Source organism: Phocoena phocoena, chromosome 15 (genome assembly GCF_963924675.1).
Source record: "Phocoena phocoena chromosome 15, mPhoPho1.1, whole genome shotgun sequence".
Classification (NCBI taxonomy): Eukaryota; Metazoa; Chordata; class Mammalia; order Artiodactyla; family Phocoenidae; genus Phocoena; species Phocoena phocoena.
In genome coordinates, this window is record NC_089233.1 from 52233376 (window position 1) to 52254713 (window position 21338).

At 38.8% G+C, this 21338-nt stretch overlaps 1 protein-coding gene across 2 annotated transcripts in view; it reads right to left on the reverse strand.

Moving 5' to 3' along the window:
- The window catches only part of PLCB1 (phospholipase C beta 1), a 686080-nt gene that overhangs the window by 144884 nt on the left and 519858 nt on the right, over nt 1-21338 (reverse strand). For both annotated transcript variants that reach the window (XM_065892597.1, XM_065892598.1), the window contains exons 11-12: nt 11697-11854; nt 314-396 (exon numbers count right to left, since the gene is read on the reverse strand). In XM_065892597.1, the coding sequence (XP_065748669.1) occupies nt 314-396; nt 11697-11854 (241 nt within the window). The remainder of the gene's footprint in view (nt 1-313; nt 397-11696; nt 11855-21338) is intronic.

A 21338-nucleotide genomic window follows, 5' to 3' on the forward strand; every position in this document is an offset into this window, starting at 1 on the left:
AAAAGTGGTCCCCTGAAATAGACACACCTGTTATACAAGGAAATGGGTTTCACTGCATTGTAAAAAGAGGAGTCCTTAATTTAAATCCTACCGTGGCATGAAAATAGATTCCACAAGTCCAATGGATCTTTTTAATATTAACGAGATTTAGATGAATGAATTCCATTATATACAGATGAACACATGCCACTTAATATATAGCATAATTGAGGAACACCATTAGTAACATCAAATAATCTTATATCTGATGAACAATGACTAAACATGCCCTATTTGGGGAAAATACTCCCTATTGAATGTGCTGAATACTTACGAATCCACGTGGTTCTCAAATGAAAGCAGAATTGGAAAAGGTGAAGTCTTAAATGCACACTCAGCAATGGCTTCTATCACTTCCTAAAAATGAGAATATCTATATTCAATAAGCCAGAATTTTAATGTGTAACGTTTTTTCTTTTGGGTTCCACCCTTTAATATCACTGTCTTTTTCATTCATAGAATTTTATCAAATGGCCTAAAATGGCTAGAGGCGGTTTGCAGGCTGCTGGATTATAAGTTTTCTTGCTCTTGATTTAGGAAGATAAAAGAAAGAAAACTGGATTTGGGTAGAGGGGGAGTCATAACTGTGAGGGTGAATGGTTCTCCTCTTTGGTAATTATATCTACTTTTTTTTTTTAATAATGAAAAAAATCAGATCACATTATAAAAATTTTGGACAAGAGAAGGCAACATTTTTCACCCATAAATTCACCCTTTGAATCAAACCACTGCTGACATTTGGTTATATTTATTTCTAGTTTGTTTTTCGTATATCTGTATAACTTAGTTTTAATTACAGTAAATACTCTATTTGTATTTTTAAACATCGTTAAGAGATATAATTCACCCATTTAAAGTGTACGGCTAAATGGTTTTTAATATTCACAGGGTTGTGCAACCATCACCCCAGTCTAAGTTCGGACATTTTTATCACCCCCCCCAAAAGCCATGTCCCCATTAACAGTCACTCCCCATTTCACCAACCCCACCCCACAGACTCAGACCTAGGCAACCATTAATCTACTTTGTGTCTCCATAGATTTGCTTACTCCTAACATTTCAAATAAATGGAATCATACAATATGTGGCCTTTTATGTCTGGCATCTTTCATTGAGCCTGCTTTCAGGGTTCATCCATGCTGTAACATGTGTCAGTACTTCATTCCTCAATCTGTATTTAGAAAAAATGTATAGGTCATAGTTTTAGTATCTGTATAAAATTCTAGGGAGTGGCAGTATCATAACTGATTTAACCATTACCCAATTGTTGGACAGACATATTTTAAGAGCTATCATTCAAATAATTCTCCAAAGAACCTCTTTATTTTTTCCCCTGATATTTTGAATTATTTTCGGGGAATGAATTCTTAGAAGGGGAATTATTAAATTAAAGAATAGGAATATTTTTACAGTCTCCTGTGTTTCTCCAAGTTATTTTTCATCTTAGATTGCCTAGAGTAATATATGAAGGACCAGATTTCAATGAATATTCACCAGCTTTGGGCATTTGTTTTCCTTATTGAACTGGTATTAAAGGATGATCTCATTTATTTTTAATTATATCAATGCCAATACTCCTGTGGCTTCATATCCATTTTTTTTTTTTTTTTAGTTACGTTTATTCTTTACATCTTTTCCTCTCAAGTAGGAATTTTCACTCTGATCCCTTATGCCTGAGGCTTTTCCATTATCTTCTCTACCTTCCTTAAACAATTCATAGTTTGCTTTCTATCCATGCCAGAAAGCTATTTCTCCAGCCCCAGAGTATAAATAAGGCTTTCTAATTCTGTACTACATTTGCATATATCCTCTAAGAAGGATTTGCCTGCATGGAGCAAAAGAATCACTCACTGTTTCTTAAAAGTGAATCCACAGATTGCCTTTCATACATTATGATAGTTGATACCATCAAAAATAAGTACACTATAAATAGTAAGCAATGCCCAGATTTAAAACTCTTTGACTTTTTTGAGTACAGGCTTTGGAGTCCAACAGGCTTGTGTTTGAATCCTTCTTCTTATCCTTACAAGCTGTGTGACCTTGAGAAAAATAACTTAATGCCTATGTGCACTTGGCTTGCTGGCCTGTAAAGTACGAGTGATAAGCCTCATTCCACAAGCCTGTTGCAAGAACCCAGCAATCCCACTACTGGGCATACACCCTGAGAAAACCATAATTCAAAAAGAGTCATGTACCAAAATGCTCATTGCAGCTCGATTTACAATAGCCCGGAGATGGAAACAACCTAAGTGTCCATCATCGGATGAATGGATAAAGAAGATGTGGCACATATATACAATGGAATATTACTCAGCCATAAAAAGAAACGAAATTGAGCTATTTGTAATGAGGTGGATGGACCTAGAGTCTGTCATGCAGAGTGAAGTAAGTCAGAAAGAGAAAGACAAATACCGTATGCTAACACATATATATGGAATTTAAGGAAAAAAAAGAAAAAAATGTCATGAAGAACCTGGGGGTAGGACGGGAATGGAGATGTGGACCTGCTGGGGAATGGACTTGGGGATATGGGGAGGAGGAGGGGTAAGCTGTGACAGGGCGGGAGGGTGGCATGGACATATATACACTACCAAGCGTGGAATGGGTAGCTAGTGGGAAGCAGCTGCATAGCACAGGAAGATCAGCTCAGTGCTTTGTGACCACCTAGAGGGGTGGGATGGGGGGGTGGGGGGGAGGGAGATGCAAGAGGGAAGATATATGGGAACATATGTATATGTATAACTGATTCACTTTGTTGTGAAGCAGAAACTGGCACACCATTGTAAAGCAATTATACTCCAATAAAGATGTAAAAAAAAAGAATGCAGCGAGAGGAGGTAAAGGACACAGCTCGTGATGGGCAGATATTCTCAAAACAACTAAGGTTACTCAGCTTCCTGGTGCCCCCCCCATTCACCCTAAACCCAACTAATACAAACAAGAGCTGCCATTAAATGAGCATTTGCATTCTAGATACAGATCTTATCTCCCGCTATAAACATTCCTTAAGGAAAATATTATCTGTCATCTCACAGATTATAAAATGGAAACTCAGAGATATTAACCAATTTGCCCAAGGTCACAGAGAGGAGAGTCCAGGAAACCCCAGGAAAGTTTGTCTGACTCTAGAGTTTATTCTCTTAATCATTTCAGTAACTCTCATGCAGCTAATGACCTTAACCAACTAAGATCAAAGCCCTCAAAAGAATTGCACAGCACTATTCACAGTAGCCAAAACATGGAAACAACCTAAATGTCCATCAACAGATGAATGGATAAAGAAGGTGTGGTACATATATACAATGGGGTATTACTCAGCCATAAAAAAAGAACAAAATAATGCCATTTGCAGCAACATAGGATGCAACTAGAGATTATCATACTAAGTAAGTCAGAAAGAGAAGGACAAATACCATATGATATCACTTACATGTGGAATCTAAAATATGGCACAAATGAACCTATCTACAAAACAGAAACAGACTCACAGACATAGAGAACAGACTTGTGGTTGACAAGGGGGAGGTAGGTGGGGGAGGGATGGATTGGAGTTTGGGATTAGCAGATACAAACTATTATATATAGAGAATGGATAAACAATAAGGTCCTACTGTATAGCACAAGGAACCGTATCCAATCTCCTGGGATAAACCCTAATGGAAAAGAATATTAAAAAAATGTATATATGTATAAAACTGAGTCACTTTGCTGTACAGCAGAGATTGGCACAACATTTTACATCAATTCTACTTTGATAAAAAAAAGAAAGAATTGCAAATAGATATCTAAAGGAAGTGGGTAGTATGGGGAGAAAAGGGGGGCTAGATTTTGTTTATTTCCTGAATTTGGCCCTGTTTTATTTGCTACTTGCAAAACACATGAGAGCCATTCTTGATTCCTCTTATTATAACATCTTTCAATTCATCTGTAATCCTGTCCAAAATATAATCAGAATATAACCACATAGCAGCACCTCCACCTCTATCATCCTGACCCAAAAACCCTTGCAGTAACTTCTGGGATAGATTCTGTCATCATTCCCACATATTCACTACCCTTCCTGTGAGATCTGTTGACCATAGGCATGGCCCTGTGTTTTGTTTTGGTTGCTGAAATGCATGTGAAAATGGCACACCGTTCTTTTGAGCAGAGTCTTCAAGAGCCATCTTGGGGTCTGCCACCTTTCTTTCCCCACTGCTGTGAGCCTGGTGATATCACATATTGGGGCTGTTCTTTCTGTATGGATTGCAGACAATACTGATGGCAGCAACAGTCAACATCTAACCTGAGCAATAAATAAACCTGTGTGGTTCTAAACCACTGAGATTCTGGAGTTTCTAGTTTTAGCAGCAAAACCTAGTGGAGGCTGACTAGTAAAGCTTTTAGCTGCTTCTATGTTTGCCTCCTGTACTGCCTACCACAGCCAGAGTGATTGCTCCTAAACATGAGTCAGATGATTTCTATTTCATTCCTTTGGAGTAAACTTTCAATGACCTCCAATTTCACAGAGTGAACTCCAAGTTCTTTATCAGATCCTGCACCTGCTATCTCACGAAATACTTCTTTTCCATTGCTCACACTGCTATAGTCCACTGACATTCTTGCTTTCCCTCCAACAGACCAAGCATTACTTCATCTCTTTGTTCATCTCTCATTTCTTTGTTTATCCTTGTTACTTCTTTCAGGAATACTCTTATCTGACAGCAAGGCTTAACTTCCTTAATTTTGAGGGGTGGTAATCTCTGCTTAAATTCCACATTACCAGGGTCTTCTCCCACCATCCTGCTGAAAATAGCATACCTCTAGCCCTTCTTTGCCTTCAATACTGATTAACGTTGTCTTAAAGGGATATTTCCACGTGCCATGTGGTGTGTTTATTTTGGTCTATTTCTCCACACTAGAATGTAAGCTTTTTAAGGGTAAGCACTCAGTTTTCTCCATTGCTCTGCCCCTAGGATGTAGAAACTACTATGGAGTATTCTAGATGCTCACTAAATATTTCCAAGTGAATAAATGGACTCTTAAAATCATTAATAGAAGAGAGACACAATCTGCCTACTTGTGTTCCCATTTATTTCTCTACTGACTCTTTCAGAGGACATCACATTTTTCCCATAAAGGGCCAGGTAGTGAGTATTTTAGGCTTTATGGGCTATATGGTTTCTGTGGCAAATATTCAACTCTGCCTTTGTAGCCCCAAAGTGGGCACAGAGAATATGCAAACATGTGGATGTGCCCATGTTCCAACAAAACTGAATTTATGAACGCAAGTGACAGGCTGAATGTGGGCTACAGAAGATAGGTTGTCAGCCCCTGGACTGGTCTGATCATTGGCCTAAGCAAATCTTAAAATGTGACTGTAACCAAAGGTAAATGTAATTTTGTATTATAGAAATTTGAATGTTGATTCCATACTCAATAGTCTGGTTAACTTTAATAATTTCTTGGGCAAAATTTCCAATCAAGATCAAGGCTTAAATTTTAAAAAGTCTTTCAAATGATAGTGTAATTAGTCTTTGACAATTTTGGCTATATGCATACTGCTCCAGTTGCTGTTAATAATGAACGTTGATCGTAGCCCTGCCCCATCACCGTTTGAGCCAGTGAGAATCATGCCTGAAGGTGAGTGAAAACCCAAGGGCCTATCTCTCTTTATCTTTAGCCAATGAAATGCCCATGTTTTTCTGGGCCTCCTCTTACAGACACCTGTAAAGAGTTTGTGCCCTTACCTGTCTTCCTAACTCTCTGGGTGGGGTTCTCTCTTCCCACAGGAGGGATGCTGGTGTGCCCTGAACTGCCACTGGGTTCTGGGGTTCCTAGAGTTTCTTGCCTGATGTATCCTATTTCTTCCCTTTTCCTACCTCTGATATTGTACATGTTTGGTCTTGTGCACTTGACCAAGGACCCCATGTTTGCAATGAAGCCTCCAAGCTCACTGGTTACACTCTTCTCAGCTCCCACTGGGCCTCTTACCAAGGCTGGGCTGTGTTTTCATTTGTCACATGGTTTGGGCTTCTGGCCTCCTCCTAGAGGTAAAGTGGATGCCAGGGGTTGTGTCTGGGTGTCACCCACATCCTCTACCATGGCAGCTTTACAAATGACTTCATTCAACTCCCTGCCCTCACCCTGACTTAACAACTCCTTGCATATATAATACCCTACCATTATATTTCTAGAAGGAAAGCTAAAGTGTGGCTTTAAATTTTTCAATTATAATATCAGTAGCTAACATTTATAGAGTACTCACTGCATGCCATGCATTGTTCTAAGCCATGCCTGTATATTAAGTAAGCTCACTGAATGCTTAGAACAACAGCATTCAGCAACCCTACTTAATATACAGACATGGCTTAGAACAAGAGGCTCGGCCTGTAAGGGAGCTTCTCCTGGCCTTGCAGCCAGTCAGTGCTGGTGCTGGAACCCTGGCAGTCAGCTCTAGAGCTGCATTCTAAACTTCTATGGTCTCCTTTCTCTCTTTCCTTCCCAGCCTCTCCCTCCTCCCTCCCCCCTCCCCCCATCTCTACCACAACTCTAGTCACCAGCTTAGGAAAGTTTTTGGAACCTTTAAAGAAAACATTTACTGAATTTCATCTAACCATTTTAGTTGGGAGCACTTCAAAACTCTGGAAGTTCCCTTTTGGTTTTTCATACCTTTCTAATACTTTGCATAGAGCACCTGATCACTGAGGATGAGAAGGCTAGTCTAGGTTTTAAGTTTGGTTCTTTCACATCAGCTGTCCTTAGTGGACAATGGATTTGAAAGTACCTTACTGCTCGACTGCTTCTCATTAAGTCAAAATCATTTTTTCAGAGACCTCTAACACTGGATCCAATAATCTATAAACCATATGGCTTAGTTACTAACCTCCAGGGGAAAAACTGCCCTTGAAATCTTTTATCCTTGACAGACAACAGCAGGGTGTATTTGGATATCCATTTTATGTGAGCATGTATGTGGCAGTTAAATTGCATCCTAAATTATTACTCTCTCAGAGAATGACACTTCATTTTCAGAAATGCTCCGTTTAACCACATACTCAAATTTAATATATTTTAATTATGTATTTTATCACTTTACTCAGTTTTCCATCTTATGCAATTGCTGGTTACAAAGGAGCTGCCTGAGGGGTGAGAAAAAGCAGCAGCTTGGGGATGGAGAAGGTGGGTGGGGATCGGTGTGGGGCGGAGGAGACTGAGTGGGAGCAGAGAGTCTGCAGACCACGTGGCGAACTGCTATATTTCATGAGCATCGGAAAGGCTCAGGCAATGAGGCAAAGAAAGTGAAGAGCCGATATATGGGATATATAATAAATAAATCCAGAGTGCAAAATAAAAAGTCCTCCATAAAGAGGCTGAATTACAGCATGTCTGCTTTCCCAGAACACAACTTTTTATTTTGGCCCAACAATAAACAGGCGGTAAATGCCAACAGGAACTTTTGCTTTTGGGGATTTATCATAGATCGCGTGGAAGCTTTCCAGATTACATAGACTCAGAGCAGATAAACTGTGTGACAAAAAAATGATGAACTTTTGCAATTGGTTTATGTTGCTGCTGCAATACACTCTGTGGCTATAGAATATAGTCTAATTACACCGTGAAGATCAGGTCCAAATCTATGGGATAGCCCAAACTGGCAAACATTGGGAGAATCTTTTCACCGCCTACTGATATATGGAATTTCACAGCAAAAACGGAGAAAGACAAAATTCTTTTATCTGATGAACAGAGGCAAGAAAGACTAAAAATGAAGGCTATACTATAATTTGTCTATTTTCCTGGGGATGGAAAAAGTCATTAAAAATTTATTGAGCACCTACTATATGCCAGATTCTTTTTAAAGTGCTTGGGACAGATCAGGGAACAAAACAAAGATCTCCGTCTTTTGTGGAGCTCAATGCTCTTATTGACAGAAGGACACAGACAATAAAGAAGGAACATGATACCTGAGTAGATTAAGCCGAGTGGTAGAAGGTGATAAGTGTCTCTTGGTAAATAGAAGTAATAAAGTAGTGGGGAGCCTATCAGGAGTGTGGGGGTGCTGGTCACAGTATTAAATATGTCCCAGGAGGCCTCCTTGAGAAGGTGGCATTTGAGAAATGCTTCGAGGAGGTAAGCGGTGAGCCATGCATATACCTGGGGGAAGAGTGTTTCAGGCAGAGGGGCAACCTTGCAAAGGCTGTGAGGCAGGACCTAACTATCATGGTCAGGGGACCGCACAGAGCCCAGCCATGTGAGTGAGGGGGAAAGGGGTGATGAGGGGGAGAGAGATCACATGGAGCTTTGTCCCCCATTTCTCTTCGCATCCTTTCTTACAAAGTCATTTTACACAGTAGTTTCTGGAAAAGCAGACTGCCTGCTGATTATCAGGCAGAGAGGGCTGGGACTTGGGTGAGTCAAGTGAGGCGCGAAAGTGCAAAATTTAAAGAGACACTCAATCTCAGATGCCAAGTCCGCATTTATATGTCAGTGAGAATAAGCACCTCCTTAAATTTTGCATGACAGATGCTTCACTTTCCTCACTCTAGTCCTAGTCCTGATGCAGAGAATTCCTGCTCTGTGTATTTGTCCACAAAACAGGCTGGCATTTCTAGGCCTCACACTCATCCCCACCCACCACCACCACCACCACACATGCACCCACATCTCTGCCAGAATTATCTATCCTGCAAATGCACAATAGCAGGAAGCAAAGCTGTACCAACTAAGCACCAGGATGACGAGTTTCCTGCTCTTTTTTGGCTGCCCCCCCACCCCCAATTCCAGCAGGCAGAGAGAGGAAGCAGAATTCTGGGCTAGATTTAGTCTTTCAGTCCCTAAATCTGTCAGCAAGTTTGTGTATGTGGTGGGAAGTTGTGCTTCCGGAGCCCAGGAATAGATGCTCAATCGGCCCATGACTCTGGGATCACAGATGTGATTGAAGGACCACTTGTACGGTCGAGTGCACAGGAGTCACTCTAAGCTGACTTGATGGCCAAGGCCAAGAAGCCAATGCTTCACACAAAATAAATATGCCTTAGAATGTGCTTGGAATGTGCTTTATCTCCCCCCGCCACAGTCTCCCCTTCCCCCAAAGGAAATCAAAGAACCTCGAGGATTATAAATGTTTAAGAAAATATAATTGATCCTCACAGGGACTCTTGAGGGGATGGTGGGCGGGGGTGTGGGTGGCCCTCCTGGCAGCGGGTGTGTGCACAAGGCCATCAGTCCCCTAGCTCAGCAATGGCTCCATCAGGATGTGCTGTCTCCCTTTCCAGGACCCTGTCCATCCATCAACAGACGGATGAGCACAAATGGTATCCACTCCACACAAGGGTCGTGTGTGCCCCACTTTTTAAAAAGAGCCCAACAGGTGAAGGCTGGTATCTTAGCTGACGAGGGACCATGGCAGGAGCTGGGAAGGTGGGGGACTATGGAAATGGAACAGAAACCCATTGATTTTCCATTAAAGAAAAAACAAATGACATTAAGAGTGCTCAACTTCAGAAGCAGATACAAAGATTTTGATCAGAATTAAGGTCAACCCCATATTAAACTTTGTTGTAAAATTTAATGAAGGGTGCTATTTTTCACTAATTGCTATGTAAGAGCCGAAGTTTCAGAAATCATGAAAAGTCAACTTCACAACATAGTAAATATACTTTAAGGTGCTAATATTCCTTCTGAACACATTTTTATTGCTGTCAAGTATAGTACCTTTGATCAGGAAATTCATTTGTCTAAACTGAAACCTGGCTGTCCCTTGAAAATCTTGCTTCTTTATGCTGCCCTCTCAAAAGACAGATGTTTATTTTATCTCATCCCAAGTGCTCCAGGGCTAAAAGCTGGATATTGGAAATTTTTTTGCTCCCAATGCTACTTCTGAAATATTACATTTCAATCTTCTTATCTTAAAACAAAACCAAACCAAACCCAGTTTTCATGCAGCAGCCAAACCAGCTTTTACCACTTCTTCACTTCTGCCATCTACTGAATGTCCCCTCATTCAGCAAAGACTTTGGCAAGTGGCTCACTTTTTCTTCATCCAAAGCTTTGTCACCAGTCTTGGTGATGCTAACATCTAACTCATCCAATATTCTGTCCTCTCAGCACTCCGACCTCCCCATTTTCAATGGCCTTCTCCCCACTCCACCTTACCTACCACCCACTTGAGCTCTGTTTCCTTGGTTACTTAGGGTAAGAGTTAGTGACCCAGAGCCAGTTCTGCCCTGAGAGCCAAGTAACCCAGGTAATGGGGCTCATGCCTTGGGACCCTATGCTCTAGAGTTATCCTCTGGCCCTTCTTTTCTGATCCCTTCCAAAGAGATGAGAAGCCTGAGTCAGTCAAGAGAACATGTCCCCAAAAGCCCACATATCCTCTTTCTAGATCTCTCTAGAGTTACCTAGGACACCAGATTTCCCCAGCCCAAATGACCCCAAGCTCCTGCAGACAGCTCTTTGCAGGGAATGTGAATAGAACCTGGATATTTGGGCTTGGGTGTCCATATGCATGAATGTTAGGCCCTTTATGGTGTAGGATGGAACCTTGGGTGGAGAGAGAAGGGAGATGACCAAATATTCCCTCCTTCCTGATTAATAAGGGTAGCTGATGCTTCTTTATCAATTACCACTTTAGTCTTGCCTCCTAGATAGGATTTATTAAGATACCCAATCGTACGATTATTTCTGCTTACTGACAGCATCCAACCTATAGCAAAACCCTGTCTCCTTGAACCCTCACCCAAATCACCTAATACAGGCCAAATCCTGTAAATCCTCTTTAATACAATTTTACTGACAAACACAGTTCCCCATGACATGTGTACTCTCTTGTTGCATAAGCCAGTAGAGCCAACTTGGACCACTGGTGTATTCCTAGGGGTCTTTGACTGATAGGTATCAATGTGTCAAAAGCTCGTTATAATAGTCAATCTCCTATATTGGCTATTATATAATATTCCACAGAATGGAATAGTATGTAATAAGTAAATAGTGGTGATTAATATCATCATCATCAAGAAAGCAAAGAAGCTAGAGAAACATGCAATAATATTGTTGAATCTCCCAAAGAACATGGAGTTCAAAAAGCACAACACAAAATGCATACTACAGCATGAATCCACTTATATCAAGTTAAAACAGTGGTGAAACTACAATGTTTAGAGCTGCACATAAACTAGTACACATCTGAAGAAAAGCAAAATAGTGATCACTATAATGGTCAGGAAAGTGGTCATCTCTGGAGGTAAGGAGGTCATTCTAATGGGAGTAGGTACATGGGGTTTCTGGGGTGCCAGTAATTTTCCACTGCTTGCTTTAGGTGGTAAATACATGGGTGTACACTTTATATCCATTGGTTAAACTATACAAATAAGTTGTATGTATTCTTAATGTATGTTATATTTCACAATGATAAAATGCAATAAAAAGAATGAGTGTTAAATAGACAAATAAATTGATATTTCCTTTAATAAGACAGTTTCTTTAGATTTTGGTTAGCAGTTTACCTGATGCCAGTTAATCATGGATTGCTAAATTTTAGCCTCTGAAATTGCAAAGATGATTAATTGCCTATGGACTTAATTGGGACCACTGGGACTTTCTACCCTAGTAGGCTTTAGCCAAAAAGGTGCCAGGTCTCCCCAGCTTCCTCTCTTAGCAATATTCATTCACTCTACCTTGAAGGATATCTCTGTGGTCATGGTGAACCCATGGGTGATGACTGGCTCCTCTTCTGCGGTCCGTCCCTTCCAGCAGTCCAACTCCACACAGCGACAACCAGACAGGAGCACTTGGCGATACATCTCGACGGAGGAGTTTCCAGCCAGCTGGCCAGCTGTAAAACGTCAACGAAATGAAGCTCAAACTCCCACAAAGCAAGGAAGACACTGGTGGCTTCCTAGAAAAGCTCGTCAATGATAGGAAAACAGAGTTCAAGACCTTGAGCAGTTCTCAGTCTTTCTTCTGCCTCAACATACCAGAAGGTAGTGGCACAATCCCAAATGGAATTGTGGCTCCCTAGCAGTGGTTTGGGGAAGAGAGAATAGGAGGAGAGCATTGTAACAATAACAATAACTCATGTTTATTAACTGCTTACCATGTGCCAATTATAGTTCTTTGGACTTTACGTATATTACTACATTTAATCTTCATAAAAATCTACCTGGTATAACTACCTTTACTTTTTTTTTTTTTTTTTTGCTGTACGCGGGCCTCTCACTGTTGTGGCCTCTCCCATTGTGGAGCACAGGCTCCGGACGCGCAGGCTCAGCGGCCATGGCTCACGGGCCTAGCCGCTCCGCGGCATGTGGGATCTTCCCGGACCGGGGCACGAACCTGCGTCCCCTGCATCGGCAGGCGGACTCTCAACCACTGCGCCACCAGGGAAGCCCTATCTTTACTTTTAAATGCTTATTTTCTGATAATGAACATGGCATAGAGCATTTTATTTGCCCAAGTTTCCAAAGCTGGTAAGTGGAAGATCAGGATTATAACTTCAAAACTCAGTCTTTTAATTCTGACCCTCCGTATGAAGGGGTATTGTTGACAGGCTATTCTATTATATAAGTCAAACCTTCTGTCATGTTTGTCCAAGGCACAAATGCTTAGGATAGCTAAATATTCTCTTAGAAAAAGTGAAATAAATTTGTAGGAATAAATTTAAATTTGACAAGTGAAGTATAAAACTTACAAGACACTGTTAAAGAAATTAAACAAGACCTAAGTAAACGAAAAGATATCCCATGTTCATGGAGCAGAAGACTCAAAATTGTTAAGATGGCACTACTCCCCAAATTGATTTACAAATTCAATTCCTATCAAAATCATATCTGGCTTTTTTTTGCACAAATCGATAAGCTGATCCCAAAATTCATATGGAAATGTAAAAGACTCAGAATAGCCAAAATGATCTTAAAAAATAAGGAAAAAGTTGGAAGACTCACACTTCCCAGTTTCAAAACTTAGCTACAAAGCTCCAGTGATCAAGACAGTGTGGTCATATATATGGAATCTAAAAAAAAAAAAAAAGGTTCTGATGAACCTAGGGGCAGGACAGGAATAAAGACACAGACGTAAAGAATGGACTTGAGGACACAAGGAGGAGGAAGGGTAAACTGGGACAAAGTGAGAGAGTAGCACTGACATATATACACTACCAAATGTAAAATAGATAACTAGTGGGAAGCAGTCACATAGCACAGGGAGATCAGCTTGGTGCTTTGTGACCACCTAGAGGGGTGGGATTGGGAGGGTGGGAGGGAGATACAAGAGGGAGGAGATATGGGGATATATGTATATGTATAGCTGATTCACTTTGTTATAAAGCAGAAACTAACACATGATTGTAAAGCAATTATACTCCAATAAAGATGTTAAAAAAAAAAAAAAGACAGCGTGGTAGTGGCATAAGATTAGACACATAGATCAATGGAATAGAATTGAGACCCCAGAAATAAACCCTTACATTTATTGACTTACAACAAGGGTGCCAAAACAATTCATTGCCGAAAATCATCTTTTCAAGAAATGGTGCTGGGACAACTGGATTGCTAAATGGAAAATAATGAAGTTGGATCCCTATCACATCATATTAAAAGAATAATAACTTGAAATCAATGAAGCTCCTAACTGTAAGAGGTAAAATTATAAAACTCTTAGAAGAGAATGTAGAGGTAAATCTTTGTGACTTAAATTAGGCAATGGTTTCATAGATATGACACCAAAAGCACAAGTATCAAAGGAATAAAATAGATAAAATTTATCAAAATTAAAAACCTTTGGAAGCAGAACTGATATCCTCTAGTAAAGTGATAAGAATTGTAATAATCAAGGCACCCAAGAAATCTGAGGGCGGAAAGAGAAGCCAAGCTATTTCTGTTTCATTTAAGAAGTCGATGGAAGGTACTAATTTTTTGATAAGTTTTTATTATTATTATTTTGGCTGCATCATGTGGCTTTCGGGATCTTAGTTCCCTGACCAGGGATTGAACCTGGGCCACGGCAGTGAAAGCCCTCAGTCCTGACCACTGCACAGCCAGGGAATCCCCTTGATAAATTATTTTTAAAAGATTAATAATAAATAAGTTTTGAGACAAGCCCAACATCAAACACACAAATGGAAGTTTTTGGTTTTCCATATTAAAGATTTTCTGTGACTTATACGTTATAAGCGTCCATCATTTTTTTTAGCAGTCATTTAAAAGATGACATATTGATGAAAACTGTCAAAATGACTGAAATGGATAAGATCTGTCCATTGGAGACACACAGGACAAAGAAAATGGGATTAAACCTATTGGCTTAATTTTATTTTTATATGCATGTCACAACATCCGATATCAGCATAACAAAAGGGTGACATTTTTCAGTTCTATAGAGCCCTAGTAAATGCACTGAAAGGCTGATTAAGTAGGTTTGCATAATCACTTTTCTTTACTGGAAAAAATAGGACATTTTAAATACACAAGTGTTTGCAAAAGCAGAAATGCTGACAAAATAATCTAGAAAATTCCTGATGCTAGATAATCAATTTGCCATTTAAAATGCTTCAAAGTTTGTTGTAATAAAGGTCTCTGCTGCATAAAGGAAAAATGGAGAGTGGTAGTGAAGGGGAAAAGATGATCATTTATATGTTATTCCTAAACTTAAAGGAGGGCTACTTTAGCTAAAGAAGTGAAGAATTCAAACAATTATCAGGTTAATTCTTTAAAAATGCTAGCTCCTTCAGACCACTGCACAGCTATTCAAGAGTGGAGCAGATTTTCTTGTGTACTACCTAGGAAATTGTTTAAGTGTATTACTGACTATATCCAATAATGTGCAATTTCATTAATATTCTGTTAAGTGTTACTAACTTCTGAAAGGGAATTGCCAGTAAAGAAGTTGCCAGTAAGCAAGTTGCTTCAATCTAATAATAGATTGAAGGTAGAAAAATACCTAACCCACACTAGAGTGTTCTGTCATAAAAGATTCAAGAAGTTTCCAGAAACATTTCTTTGGATTTGCTTGCAATATATATATATATAATAGAAGCAATTTGATGTACTTTTTGAATGTTGATCAGTTAATGTTTTGAAAGAGATGGTAAGGCATGGGGTTAGAGATGGAAATGATTCTGAAAAAAAAAAAGAATGGAAGAGGAGGGTGTATATGTGTGTGTGTGTGTGTGTGTGTGTGTGTGTGTGTGTGTGCCTGTGTCGTGTTTATTGTCCAACATCTAAGCCCAAAAGAATTCCTCTAAGGTAAATTTGTTCATTATTAAAATGAATAATCTGTATTAGAAAAGAAAATCTTCCAAAGAAAGCATTAGAAAACACACATTTATCCATAACTGTCTTATTGCTTGGAATGCATATTAGGTTTTCTGTATGTTTTCCTTCATTTATGGAGATTTTTTCCAAATATGTGAATTAATATTCGCCACTACTCTCTCCTTTTCTGCTTAAAGCCTCAAAGCTGGTTTATTTTTCTTCCCTAAAATTCCTAACTCCTCATTATTATATCCCATCCAACCATTATATTTCCATTTGATTAGATCCAATAAATAAAGCTTCTGGGGCCAGGGGATTGCCACAGGTTGGGATTAATGATATGTCATGAGTCCCTCAACCCTTGTTGTTTCTGAAACTAGTATCTGGCATCACCTCTGCCTGGCTGTGAACACCCTCTGGAGTACATTACAAGCCTATGATTGAACTTTGGCGCTGAAGCTCCATCTCAGATTAATTCATAATACTGCCCCGAGTCAGAGCTCTGCAACTTCTCACTTGACTGCACTCATTTTGGGCAGCTGGCTTCATTCACTTGAGTTTGTCTCAGATTAGTCAAGGCATCCATGGATGGAAGAGACCAGAAAATTGAAAATCACAATCCGTCTATTAACATAAGCTTCTGAGAAATTTCTCATCTTGTGGAGTGTGATGATTAATTGCCTATATTTATATTTATCGTTATTTATTGTCTTCTCTTCAATCTTTAGGGTAAGAAGTTTCCAGATTGTGAAACTTTTGTTAATTCAGTGGCTTTCTTCAATAAACACTGTCTCCTTCAATAAATGGATGTGGGAACCATTTCTACTTGCTTTCAATGCTGTGAAACCAACAGCTACACTTGAGGGAACTATGCAAAATACAGAGGATGTGTTGTTCATCTTGACCGTCTCTAGGGCCATCAGTTTGATCTGATCTCTCTCTTCTACATTATCTGTCTGCTGCCCCAGTAAGACTGTGAAGGTCTTTTTTTTTTTTTATTGAAGTATAGTTGATTTACCGTGTTGTGTTCATTTCTGCTGCATAGCAAAGTGATTCAGTTTATATATACACACACACACACACACACACACACACACACACACACACACACACATTCTTTTTTATATTCTTTTCCATTATGATTTCTCACCATGAACCTCTTTTGAACATAGATCCAATTGCCATTGGATGGCTTAGGCAAGTGGGAAAAGAACTTTAAGCATATGCCTTACTGATTACAGGATATATTCATATTCTCAAATATTCTCTGTGGGAGGTAAAATACTGGCTGCTTTGGATACAAAAATGACACAAGACATCTTCCTTACCTTACCATTTAGGTAAAGAGGCAAGTACAAACAAAGGAGAAGGCTCTTATGTGCCAGGGAGTTTACACCCTCACTGCACTATTACACTTCTGGCTGTCATTTCTTTCTCTTTTTCCTTGCCAACAGAATAATCTATTTAGGCTCTGATATGCTTCAGGGTCCGCTCTCCAGCCCTGGGATAAATCTTAATTCTTCTCAGCCAGTCACAGTGGTTCTGTGGTCCATGTTGGTACTTATTGTAGGGCATTGCTGTATGGTGTAACTCTGGGCTACATCTAATAGGGTGTAAAGGAAAGTCTGCTGGGTGAGTTGGGGAAGACCTCACTCATACAAAGGGCCACAAGATGCGGATGTTCCCTGGGCCACATGTGCAGCTTATTTCTTATGGAGGCAATGCTCAGGGTGCACAGTCATCTTGAAACAATAAGAGGATGGGACTTCCCTGGTGGTCCAGTGGGTAAAACTCCATGCTCCCAATGCAGGAGGCCCAGGTTTGATCCTTGGTTGGGGAACTAGATCCCACATGCATGCCGCAACTAAGAAGTCTGCATGCCGCAACTAAGAAGTCCTCATGCTGCTACTAAAAGATCCCACATGCCACAAGTAAAGATCCCACATGCTGCAACGAAGATCCTGCATACCACAACTAAGACCCAGCACAGCCAAAATAAATAAATACATATATATTTTTTTAAAAAAGGAAAAGAAACCATAAGAGGAGCAAAAAGAAAGCATCTGGGTCTCTGATGACATCAATGAATTCCTGATTTAATCAATACTCAACCACTCTGCTTCTGGACTTCTTGCTGTGTGAGGTAGTAAATTTCTTAATGTTTAAGCCATTAAGTAATAGTATCCTCTTATGCATAGCCCAAAATACCCTGGCTGTTTCAATTTACTTTCATTTTCACATGAAGAAATTAAGGCTTAGAAGACTTAATTTACTTAAAGGCAAATTGAAATTTGGTCTGTTTATTTGCTAAGCTCAACTTCTTTCCATTCTACCACCCAACTTTCATAGGTCTGTGTGTGCTTTAAACCAAAAATAAATTATAAAAAGTTGCATATGCTAAGGACTAAATGAGTAGGAGAGATGTAAAGGGAGGGAGTGACACTAAGCTTGGGTTGGTAGTGGATTGCCAAGGGAAAAACTATACCTTAAGGTATAGGAGAGGAATTGAATAATCAGATAGTTTAATTCATCAGAGGGATAACTAAAACCTCCAATCTAATGTTTTACTTCCCAAGCTGAATAAAAATGTTAATTATTCAGAGATATGTCACTTTGCTTTTCCTGAGTATATGGAGCCATCATCTCCCAAATGGTTTAGAGTATGGAAAGATTTATGAAGAGCTGAAAAAGTGTAATTGAAATGAATGCACACTGTTCAGTCCTGAGACAATCTTGTTTTGAGTCATAAGGGTAGATTCCTCAAGGAAAAACAATAACTTAAACCGTAATCACTACCTGATGTACTGCCAAGTCTATCCAAAACCCTAGAAAATGACCATCGTAATTAAACATCAACTCATTTTGTGCATGTATTTCTCTCAGTGATTGGATTTTATTTTTCCTTCTGAGTGTCTTGATAGTCAACAAAGGGGCAATAATGAGCAGAGAAATAGACATAATAATGAAAATGCATTGCTAAATTGATTGGTTTTTATACTGTATGTTTAATCTTTATGGTCCCTTTGAATGCTCAAAAGAAAACGTTCCAAATAATGAAGTTCTCCTTATTTGAATTTAGACTGGCATTTCTCAGGAATACTTGTTCTTAAAATACTCCAAGAAAGTACCTAGCGTGGTCATGACTAGGGGAGGAGGGTTGATCATAACCTTAGTGTGAGTGAATCTGTAAGCTTTTTTTCCCTATATTCGAAACATACTGCAGTAGATGCCAACCTTTGTTTGAATCTAGCGTTTTAAAAACTCATTTGAATAGGAAAACTTTTCTTTTTCCACCACAATACCCCTTCCGTGAAATAATGTTTCTGTAGAAAATATTTCTACTTGCTCTGGAACTGCTTGTAAAGTATAAAATCTAACTCATTTTCTAGGTATTGATTTTAACATTTAACTGGATTTTATCGGGTTATACCTTGGTTATAATTTTATTTTATAACATTCTTAATAGGCTTTGGGAAGTTTGAATTTCTATATTTTAGATGCTTACCCAAAGGTCTCTGAGAGATAAGAGTTCTGACTCTCTATAATTAAAACAAGGACACTAATAATATCATATGAAGTAAAACCAAATTTTACCTGTTAGAAGAGGATTTTAGGCAAAACCTCAGGAACCTATATTAGAATTTATATTAATTTTTAAAATTAATTATATGGAATTCTCCTTAGTTCCCCTGCAGAGATTTTGACTGGTATTGGGACAAGGTAATATTGTAAGAATGGAGATTTACATAATGCAAACCCTGGTATGAAAATATATGTCTCAGAAACGTGAGGAAGATAAGTTTAAAAAAAAACCTTAAAGATCAGAACATGGTCTAACATAGGTAACATAGCTTTAAAAATTGAATACTTAAAAAGATGTGAATACTTTTAAGTATTACTAGAAATACTTAAGAAATTTAAAAATACTATTAGAAATTTAAAAATTGGGGAGAGAGTTGGTTTAGTTGTACAGAAATTTGGAGACAGCTCTTTGAGTTCTTTCTTCAGCAAAAAGTAGAGTGGACCGTTCTCTTTTATAGTAGCTGAAAGCTCTACTTTCTGAAAACTATTGGCCATTAATATGGTAACACCCCAAACCCAACTGACACAATGGAGCCAAGTTCTCTACCATATTTGTGCTGACCAAGTTAATCAGAGGGAGGGCAAATGAGTGACCCTGGAAGAAATTAATTGGACTAAAAGTCCTTAGTAAAATGCAGTTAAAAAACAAAAAGAACTGCTGAGAAAAATTGAACAGTATTTTGTAGTTCTATTGTTTGTGTTGCTATTGAACAATTTTCTTGGAACTATTATTGTGTTGTCAGTAAAACAAATGAGTAATTATGTATAATTTGCTAGGTATCAAGATTGATACAAAAAGCACAGCTATAGAATCAAGAATTTAAACTGGAAGATAGGAGTATAAATCTTTATGTGAATTCTTGTGCCTTAACAAGAAGAAAAATGTATCTTTTCTTGATTTGTTCACTGAAATGGTCCAGAAACAACATTCCATAGCACAGGGTTCAAATTGCTGTTACCCATATGCGTATTTATTCACACTAAAAGGAACAAGGGATCATTGGGGGAAAAGTCTGATTCCATGCGTGGTGCAGAAAGATGAGACTGGAAGATCTTTATGTGCCAGAAAACAAGGACATTTTTCAAAGATCAATGGGTCATGTCAAGAGGAGAGAGAAGCCAGCCTAAAAAATGTTTCCACTGACCAAAGCTGAGATGATTTGAACATCAAAAGGAGAATAGTGGCTGTGGTTGAGTGAACCTATGTAAACTCTGAAAACTTTGTCCATAATGATATGCAAAAAGGGAAAAATTAACATACTCTGGAAGAAGGTAAAAAGAATAGAACGTATATATACCCAGTCAGTCTTGTCATTCAGTCATTTTGGTATCATTGCCTGATTTGTTATATGGCAAATAATACAGATACTAACACAAGTAAATATATTCATTTTTGGACTTAAAAAAGACTATTGGTAAAATTATTGCATAGTGTGACTTCCAGATAGATAAAACAACACACAATGTCCAAAATTTAACTGAACATATGTTTAAGTATTTTTAAGCACTTTGGGGTCCTAAGTACAAGATAAATGCAAGATTCAATCATGTGTCAAAGTCTTTAAAGTTATATTTCTTAGGATCCTATCAAGTCAAAGATCTAGACTTTTACTTGAGGTTCTATAGACCTCCTCAAACTTGGATGAGAAAAAAGATTACATCTTTAACTCAAATCACTATGTGCAATTTAACATTCTCTTCAGTTATGAATGTAGGCCACAAATCACTGTAGTACTAGCAGGACAGTGACTTTGTTACCAGTAGGAATCACAGATATTTTCATATCATATTCCAATTGTTGCAAATATCACACGTATTACTTATACAATTTTTAAAAATTGTGTTAATAAAATATATACAATTTTATCCAAATTTGTTTTTCAATATTTGATTAAAATATTTCAATGGAAGTTTTTCCTCTTTAATTCTATGTACATTATTTTATACGTTTAACATTCTTAGAAGGGTCCATAGGCTTCACCAGACTGCCAGATACATCAATGCTACCGAATAAGATTAAGGACCTCTGGGAAGGAAAAAATCCTTTACAAATGCTTAGCAATTTGAGTGGGAGCTGCAAAATTTTTGTAATAAGTCTAAGAAACTGAATCCAAGAAAGTGGGCTAAGTGGACACTCTCTTCTTGAAGCTATGAAACCTGTAGTAATTTTAAAACAGGTTAAGGGGCTTCCCTGGTGGCGCATTGGTTAAGAATCTGCCTGCCGATGCAAGGGACACGGGTTCGAGCCCTGGTCCAGGAAGATCCCACATGCTGCGGAGCAACTAAGCCTGTGTGCCACAACTACTGAGCCTGTGCTCTAGAGCCTGCAAGCCACAACTACTGAAGCCTGCGTTCCTAGAGCCTGTGCTCTGCAACAAGAGAAACCACGACAATGAGGAGCCCGTGCACCACAACGAAGACCCAATGCAGCCAAAAATAAGACAAACAAATAAATAAATAAACTTAGAAAAAAAATAAAACACGGCT